Source organism: Lissotriton vulgaris, chromosome 2_1, assembly GCF_964263255.1.
Source record: "Lissotriton vulgaris chromosome 2_1, aLisVul1.2, whole genome shotgun sequence".
NCBI lineage: Eukaryota > Metazoa > Chordata > Amphibia > Caudata > Salamandridae > Lissotriton > Lissotriton vulgaris.
Window position 1 is genome coordinate 1,724,674,038 of NC_141687.1, and position 16,823 is coordinate 1,724,690,860.

Consider the following 16,823-nt stretch of genomic DNA (forward strand, 5'->3'; position numbering starts at 1 on the left):
TGGGTGATTTGCGCTATATAAATACATGTACATTTACATTTACATACCAGTGTTTTAGGTGTTGTGTGATACAGTTGCATTAAACCATCCCGTTGGGTGACAGGAGCTTGACTGCAGAGCCAGCCCCATGGAGCAGGGGAGGGTGTAAGCCTCGCGCAGTTGGCCTCGGTTCTCCTGAATAAAGTCAAAGAGTTGACCTCTCTCTGTGGTTCTCTTCCTAGAAATCACGTGCCCCTTCAACATGGTCTACGAGGAGTGCGGCTTGCGCTGCGTGGACACGTGCAGTAACAACGAGCAGTCCGCGCTCTGCGATGTCCACTGCTCCGACGGCTGTTTCTGCCCCGCAGGTAGGTGATGGTCCATGGAAGTGTGGGGATGCGGAGATGCGCGATACCAGGCTTTGCCCCGCCCCCTCGCCCCTGCTGTAGTGCTCTTGATGAGCTGAAGTTCTTGGGTTCAGGACACCTGGTCGTTTGTACTTCAGTGTAGCGACCCCGGGGCTGCGGCGTCCACTCTGCGTGTTCCTTTTTTCAGCTTCTGAGATATGGCTTCCTCTTCATCGCTCTGTACTGTGTATATATGTTCATGCACGCGCGCGCACACACACACACTTTTAGCTTTCATTTTGGGCCTTTAGTAGGCCCGTAGACATAAAAAGACGGGCCTGGTTTGACATGATAGGAATCCGCTTGCGCCGCCACATACTCCTCTGTAAAGTCCACCATGTCTTATCTTTTGTCTGCGATCAGGATATGTGTATGATGACATCACCCACTCAGGCTGCATGAAGCAGGAGGACTGCCCTTGCACATTCAATGGCAAGACATATGCCCTGGGCTCCAGTTACTCGACGGCCTGCCAGAGCTGGTAAATAGCCTGCCTTTCCTTTCCCTTGCATGATGCTGGAGGATAACACAGGCCCTGGTTTTAAGATGGAAAGAGCAGTGGTTTTCCGGCTAAGCTTTGTTTTCTTCTACATGTTTTCCTTCCACAAGTTCTGGCTCCTGCTACCAGGGCTTTCTGATCAAGCTTCCTTGTTTCTGACTGTCACTCTTTGGCACTTGCAAAACGTCTTATCTCATCTGCTGGCATCTTCGATTTTCGATTCTCTATCACATTCTCTGATACAATGGTGGTCATCCCTGGGAGTCCATTTGATGCGGCAACACTCAAAGTTCCTTCACAGTCTCTTTGCTCTGCTTCTCACACCCTTCTTCTCGCCCTCCCATTTCATCTGCTTAATCACACTTCCATTCTTTCGTTTAAGGGAAGTTGCACAGGCTCTACTTGTGATTCCTGCTTACTTTTTCACCAAACAACAAAAGATGTGTGAAGAATGATACCTGTATGTGATTAGGAGATTTGTGACTTTTGCCATGTCTGGTCCACTGGTTTGCAATTTTGTTCACTTGAAAAAGCCACACAAGGTTTGAGATCAAGTCGAAAGTGCTGGAGTTGAGAGACTGTAAAATGAAAAATTATGTGAGTCTTGTATTATTAAATGAATTATATTAATTGTAGAAAACATGCTCTTGGGCATGTGAGAAAGGAAAGGTGAAAACTCTGCGAACCACGTGAATAATCTGGAAAAATAAAGATCTATTTGCGCCAAAAAGCATTTTCACATCACTACCTTATTGGATTTGATATTTGACATGTACCTTCCATCACTGAGGCACCCATCTACATTTGTTACTTTTCCTCTTTTTCTGAAAAGCTATTACTTAATCAATCAATCAGTGACATTTATAAAGCGCGCTACATACCCGTGGGGTCTCAAGGCGCTGGGGGGGGGGGGAGCCGCTACTGCTCGAACAGCCAGGTCTTCAGCTTCTTCCTGAAGGAGAGGTGGTCTTGGGTCAGGCGCAGGTCGGTCGGGAGGGAGTTCCAGGTCTTGGCGGCCAGGTGGGAGAAGGACCTTCCTCCTGTAGTCGCTCTTCGGATGCGGGGGACGGCGGCGAGGGCGTGGTTGGCTGATCGGAGGTGGCGTTTGGGAGCGTAGAAGTTGACTCGGCTGTTGAGGTAGCTCGGGCCTTGGTCGTGTAGGGCTTTGTGTGCGTGGGTGAGGAGGCGGAAGGTGATTCTTTTGTTGACGGGGAGCCAGTGAAGGTCTCGCAGATGTCCGGAGATGTGGCTGGTTCGTGGGATGTCGAGGATGAGTCTGGCTGAGGCGTTCTGGATCCGCTGGAGTCTCTTCTGGAGCTTGGCGGTGGTCCCGGCGTAGAGGGCGTTGCCGTAGTCCAGTCGGCTGGTGACGAGGGCCTGGGTGACGGTCTTCCTGGTCTCGGTGGGGATCCACCAGAAGATCTTCCGTAGCATGCGTAGGATGTTGAAGCATGCCGAGGAGACGTTGTTGACTTGCCTGGTCATGGAGAGGGAGGAGTCCAGGATGAAGCCCAGGTTGCGTGCATGGTCTGTCGGTTTGGGTGCGGTGCCCAGGGCGGGAGGCCACCAGGAGTCGTCCCAGGCGGAGGGAGAGGAGCCCAGGATGAGGACCTCCGTCTTGTCCGAGTTCAGTTTCAGGCGGCTGGTCGTCATCCACTCGGCTACCTCTTTCATCCCTTCGTGCAGGTTGGCTCTGGCAGCGGCGGGGTCGTTGGTCAGGGAGAGGATCAGCTGGGTGTCGTCGGCGTAGGAGATTATGCTGAGGTTGTGTTTGCGTACGATGGCCGCGAGGGGGCTCATGTAGACGTTGAAGAGGGTGGGGCTCAGAGATGATCCTTGGGGGACGCCGCAGATGACTTCGGTGGCCTCTGACTTGTACGGTGGTAGGCGGACTCTCTGTGTTCTCCCGTCGAGGAAGGAGGTGATCCACTCCAGCGCCTTGTCCTGGATTCCGACGTTGCTGAGACGCCGTACTAGGGTGCGGTGGCAGACCGTGTCGAATGCCGCAGAGAGGTCTAGGAGGATGAGGGCCGCTGTTTCTCCATTGTCCATCAGGGCTCGGATGTCGTCGGTGGCGGCGATGAGGGCGGTCTCGGTGCTGTGGTTGGCTCGGAAGCCGGACTGTGAGGGGTCGAGGGATCCGTTCGTCTCGAGGAAAGCGGCCATCTGCTTGTTGACGGTCTTCTCGATGACTTTGGCTGGAAACGGGAGGAGCGAGATGGGGCGGTAATTCTTGAGGTCGGTGGGGTCCGCTGTTGGTTTCTTGAGTAGGGCGCTGAGTTCGGCGTGTTTCCAGCTCTCGGGGAAGATGGTGGTGTCGAGGGATGTGTTGATGATGTCTCGGAGGTGGGGTGCGATGACAGCGTCGGCTTTGTTGAAGACGTGGTGAGGGCAGGGGTCGGTCGGTGATCCGGAGTGGATGGAGTTCATCGTGCGGATGGTGTCTTCGGTGCTGATCGGGGTCCAGGCGTGGAGGGTGGTGGTGGGGGGTGGTTGTTCGGTCATGGTGTGCGTTGGTTGGTTGTTGAAGCTGTTGTGTATGTCCGCGATCTTGTTGTGGAAGTATGAAGCCAGGGAGTTGCAGAGGTCTTGCGATGGGGTGATGTCGTTGTTTCCTGCGCTGGGGTTGGAAAGCTCTTTGACGATGTTGAAGAGTTCCTTGCAGTTGTGTGCGTTGTTGTCCAACCGGTCCTTGAATGCTGTTTTCTTGGCGGCGCGGATCAGCTGGTGGTGTTTCCGGGTGGCAAGTTTGAAGGAGGTCCTGTTGTCCGGTGTCGGTTCCCTTCTCCAGACTTTCTCGAGGGCTCGGCAGTTCTTCTTGGAGCTCTTGAGTTCGTCGGTGAACCATGGGGCTTTCTTGCTGCCGGGTCTGCTGGGCGGGGTCCTCAGTGGGGCGAGTTCGTCCGCGCAGTTGCTGATCCACTTCGTGAGGTTGTCGGCGGCCTGGCTGGGGTTCGCTGAGCTGGCAGGAGGGTGCTGGCTCAGGGAGGTGGCGAGCTGGTCTGCTGTGATCTTGTTCCAGCTTCTGCGGGCGGTCTGTTGCTGGTGGTGGTGGGTCGTTGTTTTCTTGAAGGTGAAGTGGACGCAGCTGTGGTCCGTCCATTGCAGCTCTGTGGTGTGGCTGAAGTTGATGTCCTTGCTGGATGAGAAGACAGCGTCGAGTGTGTGTCCGGCGAGGTGGGTGGGGGTGGACACCAGTTGCTTGAGTCCCAGGTTGGTGAGGTTGTCGAGCAGGGTGCTGGTGTTGCGGTCGTTGTTGTTCTCCAGATGGAAGTTGAGGTCTCCCAGGAGGATGTAGTCAGCGGAGGGGAGGGCATGTGGGCTGACGAAGTCGGCGATGTCCTCGCTGAATTGTGTGCGTGGTCCAGGGGGTCGGTAGATCAGGGTGCCTCTGAGGGTGGTGTTCGGGTTGGTGTGGATCTGGAAATGCAGGTGTTCGGCGGTGGTCAGGGAGACTTACTGTCGACTTTAGTATTCCAAGTACAAATAAATCCGAATTGTATTGCTTTATATTGCAATTGCATTTGTATAGCATTGGCGCACTTCATGTTGGGCAGCACATTGCTCCTGACCCCAACGTTGGTGGTCAATCCAGTGGTGATAGGTTATAGTTGATTAGTGGGATGATTAGTCTTGCATTCTCAAGGAAACCATTGCATGCATTTACTCCAGTTTCTTTGTTGTAGATGAAGTTAGTAGGAGTTCGGCGTGATCATTACTAGGGGTGTGTGTGAATTCAAACAGATGGTTGGTGCGATTAGTAGAGGAGCCAGAGCAGGTTAGATCTTGGTAGGTTGCAGAGTTTCACCTTCAAAGAAAGACGTGGGGGCACATGCAATAAAGTTAGGAATTGCGAGTCCGTAATGGCGATTATTAAGGAATCGCTATTAAGGAGTCGCAATTACCTATGCATGTAGGTTTTGCAGTAAAGATTGCCATTCCTACAAATTCCTTAATAGCGAATCAAAAATTGCGATTCGCTATTAAGGAACGGCTTACCATTCATTCCTATGGGCTCAAAGGCCCTTAGGAATGAATGGGATTGCATTCGCAATTTGGGAGTACCAAAGAGGTGCTCGCAAATTGCGCATGCAATTTCAAGGGTGCAAGGGGGCCAAATGACCACCCTGATTCACCCCCAAAAACGGGTAAGTATGCACATGTGGTCTACACATATACCATAAGGGCATGAGTAAGCACCACAATGCACTTTGAAAAATGCATTTATTTGCATTTTTCAAAGTAATTGCAAATTACCATCACCTTGAAGTTGATGGTAATTTGCAATTTTCCAATTTGCAAAAATACAATTTGTGAATGCATGATGCATCACATTTAGGGAATTGCAATTTGCGATTCCCTAACAGAATTCACAATTAAGGGAATCGCAAAAAATTGCGATTTTCTTATTTGCAAATTGCACAAAATGTACATGCATCTGAAAAGGCCATTTTGCGATCACAAACGTCCGATTTTTGCGATTCGCACTGTTTGCGATTTCAAAATGTTTTGATGCATGTGCCCTCAAGTCTTTGAGATGAGGTGTGGGCAATCTGCATTTCATGGTCCATTACGCATATTTTTTAATGAAAGGTGTCAAGGTGGGCTCGGTTTAAACAGTAGCAAATGAAAGTGTGCAAGTTAGACAAAAAAGTATCCAGGTTGCGGTGTTCAGAGCTACATCATGCGTTCTGATTTTTAAATCTACTCTTTCTGCGCAGCACCTGTGGTGGAGGGACGTGGGCATGTGAGAAACTACCTTGCGTTGGGACGTGTTCAGTTGACGGAGGCTCTCACATCAGTACCTTTGACGAGACACTTTACAACTTCCATGGCGACTGTGGCTACGTGCTGGCCAAGGTAATTCACAAAGACAATTCTGGTAATGCTGCTGTATGTGAGGGATGAATGGGATTCTCGTTGTATTCTAAAGCATCAAGAGCATTTGCATTATATTGTTAATTTCCATGATCCTGTTCACATATACCTGTATTTTCAGGCTTCCTACCACTATATCTGTTCATGCTAGTGACCCAGTAAGGTAAACATTTCAAGCCTCTCATTGTACTATAAAAAAACCCTCGAGACCCTAGGTCCTGGCATCATCAATCCACCAGGCCATGGATGCTTCCTCCGATAAGTTTTCCAAGCCTTCAATATTACGGATATAAACCTTTAAATACTGTGGTTCCTACTGATATAAACCTTTCAAGCCTTTACTACCCCTGTTATGAACTCGCACATGCCATGAGCACTGTAAAGATAGGTATTTCGAGACCCATCTCCTGATGATATACTCTTATAACCGATCCAGGCCAAGAGCTGAGTGGCTGTGGACCTGCCACCCTATTGGTCCACGTGCTCTGGTCCCAGGGACTCCACTGCTTTCAATCTATCTGTCCAGTTGCAACCACTGGATGTCATTAATGCCACTCGTCATTTTTTCCTAGGATTGCGTTGGTAACTCTTTCAGTGTCATGGCAGAGATGCGCATGTGCGGCAGGACGGAGAGCGAGACCTGCATGAAAAGTGTCACGATCAGCCTCAATGGTGGAGACAAGGTATGTGGCTACATCTTACTGGCAAAGGTCAAAAGTGTGGAAGGAGAGAGGCAGAGATGTGAGCATAATGTTTATGAGATGCTAGGTGCAAACACATTGGTTACTAATTGAAGGACACATCGTGCTCTTCAGAAAGCAACACAGACGTCACTAATAATTTCCTTAAATGCTATGAGGAGAGATCCCTCCCCTTTTTTCAGAAGACTAAAGTTCCAGTGGCCACGCATTATAGTGGGTAGTAAATGTTAAGGTGGGCATCCAGAATTTGTGCGAATTGAATGGTCATGGCAGAACTCAAAAGAACTATTAATGTTATCAATAGATTCCAAGTACCCCATGGGTGATACAACTTAGATGACATTTCCATCTATGCATAGCTTGACACTTGGTAGTTTTGTTGCCCCTTCATGCCATTACTTCAGCGACACTTACACCGCTGCATTGGTGGGGAAGGAACGCCATATACGAGCCTTGGAGTGTGTTCATGGAGGTAAAGCTGGGACAGAGGGGGCGGAACGGCCAAGAAATTCAAAAAACGGTGTTAATAAATGTCAAGTGAATACATGAGGTGGATTTAGGATGACGCAGAATACATCCCTGTAATAAACATACAACTCTCATACCTATGTTTTTTACATGCCTTGTACCTTCTGCCTTTCCTCCAAACGTTTAGAGAAGTTCTCATTCTTGAAATGCAATCCACCATCCACGCCTTATTGCATGTAACAACAAGAATTTTGGACAGTAACGAGATGTTTTCAAACTCCCTTGACCATATCTCCTTTCCATTAACACAACAGTGTGTTTGGTTGAGCAGTTGACCTTCCGTTTGGAAAATGAGTTAAGTTTGAACATGTCAAGCCCTATCAAGAGGGAGATCTGGTTGTCAGAGCCTGTCTGGGACGGGGAGGTTGGCTCTCTGCTTGAGTTAAAGCCAGGGTGCTCTCATTTAGAATTGACATTCAGCATGTGGGACCATGTTTGTCATATTATCCAAATCCCTCCAAATAAATCTACCCCTAGTGTTCGCAGTGGGTCACGTGAAATCCACTTGCCTTCGACTAGAGCAAATGGTGCTTTGGTGTTGTGTAGATAAGTCCAGTGAAGGTGAATGACTGGCCTGATTTGTGTTCTGCTCTTGTACTCCACAGACTTTCTTCATCAGGCAAGACTGCACTGTGCTCATGAACATGGTCCATGCAGAGCTTCCCGTTGTTTCAGGTGAGTTTCTAGTTCAGACCTCTCTCTGGATTGCTGACTGCCTCTTGGCTTTCTTGGTTTTCTCGACTTGCATTCAAGGTGTGAAGGCTGTGTTCCATCGTTCCTGATCAGTCGCATTCTGTGCCCTCAGATGGTGTTACCATGTTCAAGCCCTCTTCCTCCTATATTATTGTGGAGACAAATTTTGGCCTCCAAATGGAAATCGAAGTGAAGCTCTTTATGCAAGTTCGGATCAGGCTCCAGCCACACTTCGAGGGGAAGACCTGTGGTAAGTCTCCCTCTGCTCTTGATATAAAGCTCCTTCGCCCATCTACTGACCGCTTCTCAACACCGTTCTGACTGCACTTCAATTTTGTCTTGCTTTCTCAAAAAGGTCTCTGTGGAAACTTCAACAAAGATCAAGCCGATGATTTCAAAACCTTGAGCGGAGTGGTGGAGGGCACTGCCGCTTCTTTTGGTAACAACTGGAAGACACAAAGTGACTGTCCCAATGTGAAAAACATCCATGAGGATCCGTGTGCCTCCAGTGTACAGAACGGTATGTGTAGTCTTGAAAAATGGTATCTTCAAAGGAGGAAGGCTGGAGCCCTCTGTGTGGTGATTACCTGGCACCTTCTAGGCTCATAAATGCTCGCATGTGCTGCCTACAGAGTGGACCCATGGGGTTCTGGGGTGGAAAGCTGAACTCTGGTAGCATATGCCTTTCCTTGAAGTCTTCCTCCTCACTGTCACCAGAGTCTACGGCTCAGGTCAGTTAGCTACACGTAACTTTGTGACTTCTTGCCCTTCCTCAATCGGTGTGCCTGGTTGTGTAGGCATTGCCCACGAATGCCAAGTGTGAGGGAATATTGTTTTTTATCCATGTTAACAGTTGACGGTAAACATGGAGTGGTTTTCAATCACTGCCATTATGTGTGTAGCATGTCACCTCTTCAGCTGTGCTGGTTACTCGTTGACTTCCACTGAACCTCCCCATCTTCACACACAGTGTCACAGACCGTCAGCCATACACACCTGGACTGAGGTGGCTTGGTAGTGACGATTGCATGAAATCCGTGCTTCTGGGGCATAACCTCTTCTTTCCTTCTTTCTATGTGCAGCCGAGTATGCTGAGCACCACTGCGAGATGCTGTCAGACCCATTGGGACCTTTCGAACCCTGCCACGCTTTCCTGGCTCCAGCGTCTTTTGAGAAGGTGAGTTGATGTAACATGGTGAGTCAAACCAAGGTTGGCATTCTCAGCTGGTGTGCAATAGTTGAGAGTCATTTATTCCCATCATACAATTTGTTGGGATCTTAAACCCTAGCATTTCATGCCCATATAGTAGCCATGTCTTGCCGGCCTCCGCTGCCCTGCTTTCCTCTGCTAGCGCCAGCATACTTGGTTAATGCCATACAACTTTGCACTTGACATATCACTTCTATTCATGCAAAGGGCATTTTTGAGCAAGGGACTTATTTTGTTGTACATTTTTCATGCTTACAAATATGAGTACACACCCTACCCAAGGCGAAATATGTATTTGAGTACCAGTTGGCACTGCTGAATCATGCCCCTTCTAAACACAATTGGCAGCAAACAAGAAAACGAATGAGGGAGGTTTTTATGGAAAACTTTAGGGATTCTGCCTTAAACCGTGGGCTCTCTCCACAGAATGTGAACTGCAAGCTTGCCCACATAAGTCATGCGAGTTTAGCGCACACTAGAACGCAGGTAAGGCCAATGGAGGAGGAGCAAACGGTCACTATCACAGTTCGTGTCACGAGTCTCATCATGGTGTTGTGTCCATAAAGCTTTTGAGTCATTCAAAATTACAATTATTGTCACATTACAGGCTATCGCACAAGGGTTTTAGTCGTAATGTTTTGAATACATAGTCTTGTTTTCTGATAATGCATATCCGAGATTATCAGCTATCAAAAGACCTGAGGTGCAAAAGAACGAAGAAGTAGTAAATTATGATGAAAAATAAGCAGCCGTGGCCCATGCAGGTAAGAGCGGTGGGGCCGGGTGAAGGGGTATTTCGATGGACGATGAAGAGGTAAAATTAAATAAAGAATTAATTTTCCCTCGACATCGTCCGTCGAAATCCCCCCCACCCCAACCCAACCCCCCAACCTGGCCCCACCGATCTTACCTGCACATAGGGCCGGACTGGCCATAGCGGGCACCAGGCAATCCCTTGGTGCACCGAATGGGTGGGTGCCGGTTTTAGGCCCCTGGGGGCCATTTTTGTGACAGGGCTGTTTTTGCAGCATAGCTGCAAAATCGGCCCTGTACCAAAATCGGCCGAAAACCAACATCAGCAAAGAGCTCGGCGGCATCTCCAACCCCCCCAAGTGGGGAGGGGAGGGGAGCACGGCTGAGTACTTTGCCAGGGCCGGTTGTGGTTCCCAGTCCAGCCCTGCCTGCACAGGCCGCGACTGAAAATAAGGTGGGGCTTAAACACGCTGATGGGAGGCCTGGTTTAATTCTAACTGGGCAACTGCGTTTCTTTCTTTACAGAACTGCATGTTCGACACTTGCAACTGCGAGAAGACTGAGGAATGCATGTGCGCAGCCATCTCGTCCTACGTGCGCGCCTGTGCAGCCAAGGGGATCTTCCTGGAAGGGTGGAGGAGCGAAATATGTGGTGAGTGAGGGAGACCAGAAACTAAACAAAACTTCCTGCTGCTGTTCGAGTTCTAGATTGGGTGCACGCCACCTCACTAGCAAGGTGTGTATATATATATATATATATATATATATATATATTGTGTGTGTGTATATATATATATATATAGACGCGTTTTGTATATATATATATATATATATATATATGCAAACACCATCGCGCGCTGCATCTGCGACGCAATCCAGGCCACACCAGCAATGCTCTTCCAAAGGATTTTATTCAAGTTTTAAAAGTTATCGGGCATAACGCGTTTCGAGTCCATGACTCTTTGTCAAATGCCATTCACTCCTGCACCATATATATAGACGCGTTTTGGTATCAAAGCTTCGTCAATATATATATATCTATCACACATACACACATATATACATATATATGCACATATATATATACACACAACACACATATGTATATATATATACACAAACACATATATATATATATACATGCACACATACATACATTCACCGGTGGCCATGATGAATTAGCCAGCTACTTAAAGAGACATGCTCGCCATTGTGGTTGCCACAGCACTCTGACTCATCCTTTACGTGCGCTGGTTTAAGTCCCATGAGGCACAGGGTCAAGACTGATTTGCTAATGGCCAGGTCTAAAATTGGGTGGCAAGGTGAACAAAAGAATGATGGATTTAACCCAGATCTCCTGACTGGGGGTTTATGTTTTGATTTGTTCTGCATTCCGTCCATCAACTTTGTGTCTTTCGCTAGTTTAACTTTGGGGCCTATGATATGTAACCTCCTGTCTACCTCTCCCCTCCTAAGGCAAGTACAGTGAAGACTGTCCTGCGACACAGACCTACACATACTCCGCGCACAAATGCCAGGCCACCTGTCGGTCCCTCAGCGAGCCAGACAACTCCTGCGGTGTAAAGATACTACCTGTCGACGGCTGTGTCTGCCCAGAAGGCATGTACCTGGATGAGAGCAGCAAGTGTGTGGAGGTCGAAGAGTGCGGCTGCTACTACCAAGGCTCCTCCATGGCACCCGGGGAGGTTGTACATGAAAACAAGGCTATCTGGTGAGTTCACGATAAGAAACCTACCGTTCCTGTCTAGGTCAGAACTCAACTGGGTGCCCAGGGCAGACGTCAGGGGGCTTTCCCCATGTGAAAGGACGCATTGCTGGATTTGCGTCACTTTTGTGTCACACTCCCGCAATGCTTCACTTTTGCGCTTACAAATACGTCAGAAATACTGACGTATCTGTAACTCCTTGCGACATGATGCGTCATACATTAAATATGACGCATCAGGTATGTCGCAAGGAGTGCACACTGAGAAGTGACGCATCGCTGCTTTCACGCAGCGTTGCATCATTTCTAAAATAAGGCGCCATGGCATCTAATACTATTTTACGAAATTTCCTTGACTCCAGCTGTTGTGCTATTTGTGGGTTTGCAGTTTTAAAAAAATAATGAGAGTGCAGGCTGCACCAGGACATGGAACAAAATGTGTCACATATTCCTTTTATCTGCAATTTCAAACGACCAGAAAGTTATTTATTTTAAAATGTCTTATAAACATGCGAGATGATTATTGATTTGTGTGCACTATGGTGCTAAACGTAAAAACAAAACTACTCTGTACAGCACAGCACCTGCAGGTGCTAAACAACAACCAGTGAATGTATGTTATCAGTAAATAAGCACGAGACCTCCGGAAAGAAATTCCTGATATTTTCCACTAGGTGGCGATAAACCGCCAAAAACGAAAAAGAAAACGAAAAATATTTCACAGAAAGCTGAACAAGTAGAACACTTATCTAACGCCTTGTTGTCTTTCTCCCCTTTTCTCCACAGCACCTGCTCCCAGGGGAAGGTCAGCTGCTTGGGACTGACAGTTAAAGAGCCAGGTAATCTTCACCGCCTATCCGCGGAAACTGAAATCCAAGTCCGTGTCACCCTCTGAATCCCCATGCTGTACCACTGGCATTAATAATATTCTCCCGTTCTCTCTTTGGGGTGAATTTTACTCTCCCATTGGGTAAAATGTATTCACTTCTTTGCTCATTCATTCATCATCTATGGACACAGATTCATCAGCGGAGAACAGGTTCATTCCACCAGTCTAGGGGCCTAGCAGAGCAGGCGAGGGGGGCCGAGCCGCTCTCGTGTCAGGTCCCATCGCTTCACCGCTGCATATCGTGTTCTGACTTCGGCTCAATTGTGTCCTTAGAAACCCACCGCCCCGCCCAACAAGCGGCGATTGGGAAAACATCATTTCCGGAAGTGAGACATGCGATATCTCACACTCCTCTCATTTTGTCGCCCCCTCCAGAATGCGAGGCCCCCATGGTGTACTTCGACTGCGCAAATGTTTCTTCCAACGCCCAGGGCTCCGAGTGCCAGAAGAGCTGCCAGACTTACGACGTGGAATGCGTGAGTGTCTCGTAGGGTTGGGGTGGGGGGAATGCAGGGGACACACACACAGGGCGAAGGCTTGGGGAGAAATTGAGAGGATGGTTTGATTTGAAACAATATTTTGCCTGCGCCAGTTCTTTTCTTTTGTTGGAGATGTTTTAAGGTGTGGGCAAAGTAGGCTCTGACCCCAGCCTTTCAGGGAGCTCCCCGATAGAGCCGGCTCTGCTCTGCAGAGACTTGCCCTGATGACCTTGAATATTTCTTAAATAAGAATAACGATTTCCTTCAATTTATTTTTAATGTGGCTGATGTGTGAGTCTTTTACAGACATTTTGAAGAGAAATGTTGTGTTTATGTTTCATGCAGCATCCATAAAAAAAAGTGTTGTTTAGGTCAACACAGGACCTCACACATTAACAGATTATTTGCTGCTGTATTACAATATTGAAAACACGTCACAATCCCTGAACATTAGATGTGAACATATTTAGAATTTGTTCAAGTGGGAATGTGCCCCCAAAATACATTTGCCCAGGCCCCCAAAATCCTTAAGATGTCCCTGGGACAGGGGGAGGAAGACCCTCCATGTTGTTGTCCAATGGCCCAAGGTCTCAAAACTCAGCACACAGATCCTTGTCTTCTGACTGTGAAATGTTTACAGACTGTAATGTGTTTATCGTGGACTCTTCCAGCACCGGGAGTCCGCTCTATTGCTTCTCTGCCCTGAGTCCTGCTAACACGGTCTTTTCTTCCTTGACTTTACAGTTCAGCACCCACTGTGTGAAGGGATGCGTCTGCCCAGAGGGGATGGTGCTCGACGGCAAAGGTGGCTGCATCCAGGCCGAGGCATGTCCCTGTCTCCACAATGAGGCTGAATACCAACCTGGAGAGGAGATCTCCGTCAGCTGCAACACCTGGTAGGCATTGTCACTCAACTGCTTGTCAGGGGCACCATCCTTTATAGACTCAGACTGGGAAGAGGGAGCTGGGGCCGGTCGCTGTATGTTACTCCTCATGTGCGTGTCCTGGCGGTGACAATGAGACCACAGTCTCCAGACAGCGCCTTTGACAGCTGTGTCCTTTGCAACAGCTGAACATGTGGTTGCCTGATAATCCAATAACTCTTATAGTCCAGAGAAGAATGTGTGCATAGCTTGTGGGCAAGCTAAACATGTCTAGGCTCCATTACACATCTTTCCTACCCATTTGTGTTCATATGATGCTTTCTAGCCATTTGTGTTCATATGATGCTTTCAGGCTCCTCCACTACAAAGAGGAAGCTAGTAATGACTAATAGAACAGGCCCTATGGGAAAATACAAGTGAACTACTTTTGCTAAAGATTACTGATTTAATGCAAACAAAAAAGGGCTTTGTTAAAATCATGCCCAAGAAAACTTTTTGCCCTCAGGTACAAAATGGCACCTGTTTTAAAGAAAGAGAGTGTCGTTTTCTTGAACTACACCAGGGTTGACCAATTTTGATCCACCTGGGTTGGAGCCATGGTATAGCTTTTCACTTGGCATCTTTGGTTCAAAAGACGCGGAGCCAGGTCAGATGTCCTGGATTGTCCACTGTGGTTCACAAAGGACCAAAATCTTGTTTAATGAATACCCCCATGATATGTATCTGCAGTGAACCTGAATTGAAATCATTTGTGTAGCCAGCGGTTATCCTAGATTTAGGCATGGATCGGTGCATTCTGAAACAGTGCTGGATATCTCTGCTGTGCAATGTCATGGATAAATCCTGATCTTTTGAACTGTGGTAGAAAATACCAAATGGCACGGGCCACTTGAAGATGGATGTTAGGATTTGTATAAAGCATCGAGTAACTTATTTAAGCCAAAGATTCTTAAGAAGGCGTGTGGTTTCTTTCTTGGAAAAGTATATACGTGCAGTAGGTCATGGCTCAACACATGACAATTATTCAAGTGATGGGCTAAAAAATGGTGTCCAAGGATTAGTTTTACAGGTTGTTGACAATACAAAATTGGGCATTAGGAAAGATGGCAGACCTCACAGAAGACACATGCACTGTAATCCAATCAAAAAAGATCAGAAAGCTCAGGTGGTCTAAATGTGATGAAATAGAGTGTTGTGCTCCTCTTCTGTAAAGAGGAAATCATCAGAGGGATCTTAGTGAATAGGACTCTCCTTCATCTAAACAGAAGTACAAAAAGAAGCCACAGAAGGGGTGGGCAAGATGCCACCTTTGTACAAGGTGAACGCCCTTTCCATGTCATATGACGATAATGAAAAAAGAAGTACATCTAAATATGTGCACTCTGTCCCCTCTCGTTGCCTGTGCCTGCTTGACTTGTGTAAGGCCCTCAATGATACACACACTGTGATCTAGGGCCACCTGAAGCGAGAAGTGACCAGGAAGAGACTCATGGGCACTGGTGCTGAGGGCAGTGCTTGCCCAAAATATTCCACTTCAAAGAGCTAAAAAGAGAAGGGAAGGATGGTGTTTCAATTAGACAACTGAGGTAGGGAATACGTTTTAAAAGTGGAAGTGTGCCTCAGTGTTTGATGCATTTGAAAGAGTATTTTGAACTGAAGAGACAAGTTACCTAATGACAGGTGTATCAATACGCTGCATCTAGAAAGTAACTCTGAGGGGCATATTTACAAGCCCCTAATGCCGCTGGAGCGTCACATTTTCTGACGCTCTGGTGGCATTTCTCCATACCCCATATTTATAAGGTGGCATTAAGCCACTTAACATGGCTTAATGCCACCTTGTACATATGCCCCTTTCTGCAGTAGTTCACTGCTGCAAGGGGGCAGGCGATGGGTGTTGAATTGGGCATTCCACCGCAACACCCATTGCTTTTTGACGCCGCTACATATTTACAAATATGTGGAAGCACCAAAAACTTAGGCCAGGTAAAACCTGGTTTTAGGATGGCGATACGAAGAGAAATAATAATTTCTCTTCATATGTTGCTCTTTCTGTGTGTGCTGTTCTCTGTAGCACACAAGGAAATGGCAAATCACCTTTAAAGATGGTTCATGTGCAGGATGTTTATGTGATTATTTGAGCCAGGCAGCTTTTTTATTGCCAGCGCTAGGTGAAAGGCAGGGGTGCACCATTTTTGTAAATACGGCACATACTTGCATTTTGAAAATGTCTGAGTGCTGCATTGCCACATTTGGCATTACATCACACTCTGACATTTTCTTGTACATATCTCCCTGCATTTCAAGCTGTGTCCAAGAGTGCTAAAGCATGGGACATGGAATGTGTTTTGCGGGCAGGATCAGGGTGCACTTGTTCGACTGCACTGCTTCATTGATTGATGAGAGGGTTTTCTTGCTCACAGCACTTGCAAGAACCGGAAGTGGCAATGCACTGACAAACCTTGCTTCGGCACCTGCACAGTGTACGGCGATGGACATTACATCACGTTCGACAGCAAGCGCTTCAGCTTCAACGGGGACTGCCAATACACCCTGGCTCAGGTATTTATGGAGTATTCTAATAAGGCTCCTTCTCGCAGCCCACAACCTGCTGAGGACTATTGCTTATTAATACCAATATCCTTCTCCGCAGGACTACTGTGGCAACAGCACTGCTGGCACCTTCCGAGTTATCATCGAGAATATCCCCTGCGGCACTACTGGCACCACCTGCTCCAAAAACATTCGGGTCTTCATGGGGGTGAGTACCGCGTGCTGCGTATGCATGGAAATGGCTGGATGTCGGATGGAGCTCTAGCTGGAAACGAAATCCACATATGGGTCTAGCATCACCACATGAAATAGTCACTTGATTAAATTGAGTGGCTGAAGATGTGAAAAGTATCTGTTCCCTGTTGCTTCAAAGAGTTGCAATTGCTCTGAATGAATTGATGAACTCACATGTGTTCTGTCTAGAAAGGGGTTTCTTCAATGATGCCTCTGTTAGGAATATGACTGATCATGACTTTGATTGCACCAGTGTTTGCTGCCTCAGCCTCTTTGGGTTACAGCAATTCCCATCTGTTGGAAGTCCAGGGATCTTTGCATAATGATTAGGTAATGTCAGCACAGCTGCCCTCTGCACTTAATCAACATTTCTGTAAGCCACCCTCAATCCTTTAAGTACTGACACCTTT

General features: G+C 47.6%; 1 protein-coding gene across 1 annotated transcript in view; it reads left to right on the forward strand.

Moving 5' to 3' along the window:
* Positions 1 to 16,823, forward strand: part of LOC147733191 (uncharacterized) — a 63,096-nt gene that overhangs the window by 18,211 nt on the left and 28,062 nt on the right. The window contains exons 9-23 of the mRNA XM_086957732.1: positions 222 to 347; positions 750 to 867; positions 5,607 to 5,745; positions 6,336 to 6,446; positions 7,598 to 7,667; positions 7,798 to 7,935; positions 8,041 to 8,205; positions 8,768 to 8,862; positions 10,174 to 10,300; positions 11,125 to 11,380; positions 12,161 to 12,213; positions 12,639 to 12,739; positions 13,487 to 13,638; positions 16,050 to 16,188; positions 16,280 to 16,387. Of these exons, the coding sequence (XP_086813858.1) occupies positions 222 to 347; positions 750 to 867; positions 5,607 to 5,745; positions 6,336 to 6,446; positions 7,598 to 7,667; positions 7,798 to 7,935; positions 8,041 to 8,205; positions 8,768 to 8,862; positions 10,174 to 10,300; positions 11,125 to 11,380; positions 12,161 to 12,213; positions 12,639 to 12,739; positions 13,487 to 13,638; positions 16,050 to 16,188; positions 16,280 to 16,387 (1,898 nt within the window). The remainder of the gene's footprint in view (positions 1 to 221; positions 348 to 749; positions 868 to 5,606; positions 5,746 to 6,335; positions 6,447 to 7,597; positions 7,668 to 7,797; positions 7,936 to 8,040; positions 8,206 to 8,767; positions 8,863 to 10,173; positions 10,301 to 11,124; positions 11,381 to 12,160; positions 12,214 to 12,638; positions 12,740 to 13,486; positions 13,639 to 16,049; positions 16,189 to 16,279; positions 16,388 to 16,823) is intronic.